The sequence below is a fragment of the Varroa jacobsoni genome, unplaced genomic scaffold (assembly GCF_002532875.2).
Source record: "Varroa jacobsoni isolate VJ856 unplaced genomic scaffold, vjacob_1.0 scaffold_528, whole genome shotgun sequence".
NCBI lineage: Eukaryota > Metazoa > Arthropoda > Arachnida > Mesostigmata > Varroidae > Varroa > Varroa jacobsoni.
In genome coordinates this window covers 1-5,092 of record NW_019213430.1, presented here as the reverse complement: position 1 = coordinate 5,092, position 5,092 = coordinate 1, and the positions used below count along the sequence as shown (strand labels likewise).

The 5,092-nt window shown below is 47.2% G+C and overlaps 1 protein-coding gene across 4 annotated transcripts in view; it reads left to right on the top strand.

Moving 5' to 3' along the window:
- Positions 1-5,086, top strand: part of LOC111261179 (protein rhomboid) — a 15,767-nt gene extending 10,681 nt beyond the window's left edge. For all 4 annotated transcript variants that reach the window (XM_022834473.2, XM_022834474.2, XM_086968594.1 and 1 more), the window contains exon 3: positions 3,743-5,086. In XM_022834473.2, the coding sequence (XP_022690208.1) occupies positions 3,743-4,411 (669 nt within the window). In that variant the 3' untranslated portion in view covers positions 4,412-5,086. The remainder of the gene's footprint in view (positions 1-3,742) is intronic.
- Positions 5,087-5,092: the final 6 nt, after the last annotated feature.

Here is a 5,092-nt window from a genome sequence, read left to right as displayed (position 1 = left end):
ATCTGATATGACTGTTTGTTACGCTATCGTTGTTCTACGGCAATTTAAGGTAGATCGTTGGGAATGAAAGCCACCCGATTCTATACCAAGTCATGGTCCGGTGGAGAAATAGACCAAGATATCTGAGGTGGCTTGCATGTAGATTTTGGCTGGCGCGCAGATTGCTGCCCTTGTTGGTGATACTGTTATTCCCGCTGGTATCTCCCCCGCCGTCACCGCGTGCACAGTGTCTACTCAGATTGGCGTTGCCCAGCTTGCTTTTCCTGGCACAGCTTTCCGCTACTGCACTATCACAGCGGGCCTTGATGATGCTCCTGAGACTGTTACGTCTCGCGCTGCTGGAATAAGTGGCCATGTTACTAACATAACCAACGCTACGCTGCCATAGTCCGCTTGGCTGGATCGGATCGATGTAGCAAAAAGCGCCTGATGTTGCTAACTCTCTCAGTGCCGCTGCTGCTACTGGTTTAAGCGACGCTGGCGTGTCGTTGGCAGAGCTCGGCTCGTCCGTTCGCCGACGCCGCCACCGCCGCCCGATCTGGGTTTGAAAAAATCAAAGTAGGCCAGCACAGCACATCTTAGCAGCAGCTTCGCTACGAGCGACTGCTGTTGCTACTACTACCTCTGAACGGCCACCCCACGCCACTGTGAAGCTTTTAACGTTGCCGCTGACGCTGGCGACACCGCCAGCATCCACTTCTCTGATCAAAACAACGCGGCTCCACCAACAAGAGGAAAACAACAGCTGTCGCCGTAATGGCGAGAATGGGTCCGATTCGTTCCGAAGAGCGTTAACGTCAGCGGAAACGATCACGTTGTTGTATTGTTGTTGTGGTCGTCGTTGTCGTCTGCCGGTGCAAAGGCGGCAGAGACGATAATACTTTCGATGGGAAAAATAGCTATACGCTCACTACTACTATGCTATTACGGTTGTTAATGATAGTGGATATGGTGGAACTATTAGGAAGCGGGAGCAACAACTTTCAACAAAAACGAAGTAGTCGAACAGGTCCAACACCGTTGCTGCCGAAGAGGTGTTAGCTCGAAAGACACACACATACGGTCGACAGAATGTACTGGGTCTGTTGCTTATGATTTGTTGATGATGTTTGTGTATGAGCAGCGTAATGGTGAACTGGTGTTCACGTGACTTTGATATTACGATCGTAGTAGTGACGGTCGAAATAGAAGGAGTCATAATAATTATAGTAGCTAAGTAAGCAAGCATGCGAATTAATTCGTGCTACCAGTATCGCCACGGGCACTTCTAGGCTATGGGACAGGGCGCAGGAAGGCACATTGAAGGAAACACTGCCATATGAAGCGTTTTATACGAGTCACAACAGCTTCACACTCAGGAAAATTTCCACTCGGCAATGGGGCAGCAGTGGCACGGACGTGCTTGCCCGGCTTCGCTGACCGAGTTACGCATGTCTGCCTGGTGCGTGTCACACTAATGAAGAGTGGCAGTGATGCTATATCGCTATAGCACTCTTGAATGTCACCCTGGTTCTTGCCAATGGTCGGACGCTGTCTGGCGTCTGTGCGAGTAAGCGGGGGCGGTTCGGAGGAGGTTAGACAAACGTGACAGACGGACCGATAGACATACACGCGCAAGGGAGCAACAGCTGTTTGCGCAGATACGCTTGGGCAGGAGAATATACGGAGTTCGTTTCGGTGATTTCATGCTGAGATGATCAACGAGTTTAATTTATCTACCCTACTATAGTTTCGGTGCTTGATATGGCGGTGAGTTTTGGTTGCAGATGCAGTGGTACTAACCGATGAAGTATCAGAGACAAATGTAGGGCAAATGCAGCAGTGAGGCACATTTCTTGAAAATAATAAACATTCTTTCTGTGTGTCCGCTCAATGACACGATGTAAACCATCAAACGGGTAGATTATTTGCTGTCGTTGACAAAAAAATAACGTTTGACACACGCTCAAGATTTTTCGGTACATAAATATAATTTGACACGAAACAAAAAATAGACCAAGTGCCAGCCGCAGTGGCGAGCTAGCTAGCGAATATTGCGGTAGTGGTAACCGAAGAAAATCGCGTCTGACGCCACACCGATGTCCCTCGCTTGCTTGCTCGTAACAACAAAAAGAAGACTCCGTTACTTCGATGCTGTACAGCGCATGAGTGGGAGAACATTATTTGGCTATCCACTTTGGTACGATACATTGACGCGCTACGGTGGTCAGAAATGATGGCCCAAATTGCCAGTAATAGTTATAATAATTGTGTTTAGTTGGGTGCTTTGCGCGTGTCCACTTGTATGAGCCCAAATCGTTAGCATTGCTACTATTTTCGGCCAAGCCAATGCTATCAAAGGCGATGTTGTACGGCGGGCTTCGCGATGTTGATGAATCAACCTATTGAACATATACTACCTATACAAAGTTCGAGCAATCTGCATTGTCGTTCGTTCGAATCAACCAGTTATAACAAAAAGTCTTACGGCGCTAATGATATTTTTGGCGACCACAGCCGTAATCGTGGTCGAGCGACATCGCCGAGCTGACAGCAGCTGCCAGTTATATCTTGGTATTAACGGACCAACACCGTCAGCGTAATACGCAAACCGTTGAAGTGAAGTGAAAAGTGCCAACGGTCGATGGCCGATGGTGACCATCGGCCAGTATTAGTTAGCCGTTTTTGCAGCGATTGTCGAAGAACAACATTAGAAGCTCCTGCCACCGCAACAAATGGTTGAAGCCGCCGATTACTGGTGAAGAGGTTCACGGTTGCCTACATACATACACGTGCACGGTTCTATAGTTAAGAGATCTTTAGGTGGCAAATATTTGCTAGTCGTTGTTTATATATATATATATATACATGAATGACATATGTACATTTTATTAGATCGCAAGGTCTTGCTTCGTCGCGCATGACGAGCTACATTTCCAGGCTATACCGTACTGCAGTATTGCATACTACTATAATCACCGCATAAATGGGCACATGCGACACCAAAGTAAGCTTTCTATATTTAGATAGGTACGGAGTATCTAAGTCAAATAGCCCTGAGAGCTGGATGCGCGACATCTCATTTGTGTTGTAGACGATATCTTCTGGAGAAGAGTGTCTCTGCTGCTAGCGGTTGTTGTCATTCTATGTTACATTGTTTCAAGGCATAACCATGATATGGATGCCCGTTTACGACAGCAGAAGTAGAATTAGCAGTAATTCCTTGATATAACGATGCGCAACTAAGGCCTCGGACGGAAATCTCGGAGCGTTTAATTAATTATATGGTACGAGTAACAGCGGCCGTTTTTCCCGGCCGTCCAAAGTCTCTGCGTTCCTTCTTGGAAGAGTGCTCCATAACAGAGGCACCAAGATGTCGAACTGGATGGGTATAATGTTTGCTGCCGCTATGGCTTTCTCTCGAATGCTTTGTTTCGTTCCCGTCACCGCTACTCATGTCTAGCACGAGAAACCGATGTGATATTTAAGCGAACGTGTACGTGGCGCCTCTTCGTACAGAGTCTGACCCCAGAGATGCATTCAGTCGGATGGCTAAGGTGATTCCTTCGACTGTCTACCGTTACATCAGCTCAATGGTTTCACCTGGAACTCTCGAGCGTCGCTATAGTACATACTACTATAATACTAGATTTAATTAGCATTTAGCATCGTATTAGTCGTATTAGCTGTATACTGTACTTAGTTTATAAAGCTCGAACGTCAAACTAATTTTTTTCTTTAATTTTGGTTTCTCTCTTTGCAGTTTCTCGTGTTCGCGTATGACTCGACGGTCGGCCCTATTACGCCTATTAATATCGACTCACCGTTTATCTATCGGCCAGATCGGCGCTACGAAGTTTGGCGATTTTTATTGTACATGCTGCTTCACGCGGGCTGGGTGCATCTGTTGATCAATCTGAGCGTCCAGCTAGTCGTCGGGTTACCTCTTGAACTCGTTCACGGATCATGGCGGATTGGCTGTATCTATATGTCGGGGGTGCTCGCTGGATCTCTATCAACGTCTGTATTCGATTCAGAGGTGTACCTGATCGGAGCATCAGGTGGAGTCTACGCCCTGCTCACGACGCATCTCGCGAACGTCATACTAAACCACCGATGTATGCAGTTCGCGTGGATGCGTGTCGTCGGCGTGGTTATCATTGCCGGCAGCGACGTTGGCTTCGCTGTCTACCACCGCTACATGGAACCACAAGGTTTACCAGTTAGTTATATCGCGCACGTGGCTGGAGCTTCCGCGGGCCTTACGGCTGGCCTTCTGATGCTCAGGAACTTTGAAAGAAAATTCCATGAGCACTTGCTCTGGTGGACTGCTTTGGTAGTCTACGTGGCTTGCATACTCTTTGCAGTCCTGTACAACGTCTTCAACATTGAGGGCATCGTTACGCCAGCGGAGATTCTCAAGCCGTACTGAGATCTAAAAGGGCTTGGTCTGATGCGCTAGCTAGATCACGTCGATCACGATCATCGGCAATCGAAAAATTAGCGGGCATTGCCTTGTGTGAGGAGACCACAACAGCTGTCGTTCGTACAGCGTCGGTCACCTCAGATATTCTTTATGGTATTGCATTCCTTCGCTTCGGGCCAAGGAACGAGTTAACACAGATACGACAAGAGCAGACGAAAATTCCCTTGTTCTGCAGCACCAAGCGAAAGGAACACGTCTAGTCACTCACCAGTTGGAATCAAAAAGGACAGCGGCCTTTGAACTTGACGCCAAACGGCACGCTCGAGCTGACGTTGATGACGGGTTGCGACTACTCTGAGCTGTTACGAGCTATTATCCTGTACATATCTATGCGACCTGGAATAATGTGTTATACTGCAAGAACGAAAACGAAGGCCTAAACAGAACACGAGAAAGCCAGCAGTCAATTAGGCTAACACAATAACGCCGTTTGATAATGTTTATAGCGACGTTCAAATGGTCACAATGGGCACAATATGTAATATAGAATGGCTTCGGATATCCTACAACGACACTCAAAGTCGAAATCGGTCTACAGGATCCAGAAGTATTGATGAGCGAATGGAAATGTATAGTTAGCAGTGTAAAGAAAGTTGTTATTTAAGTAACTTTATTGTTACTGATATA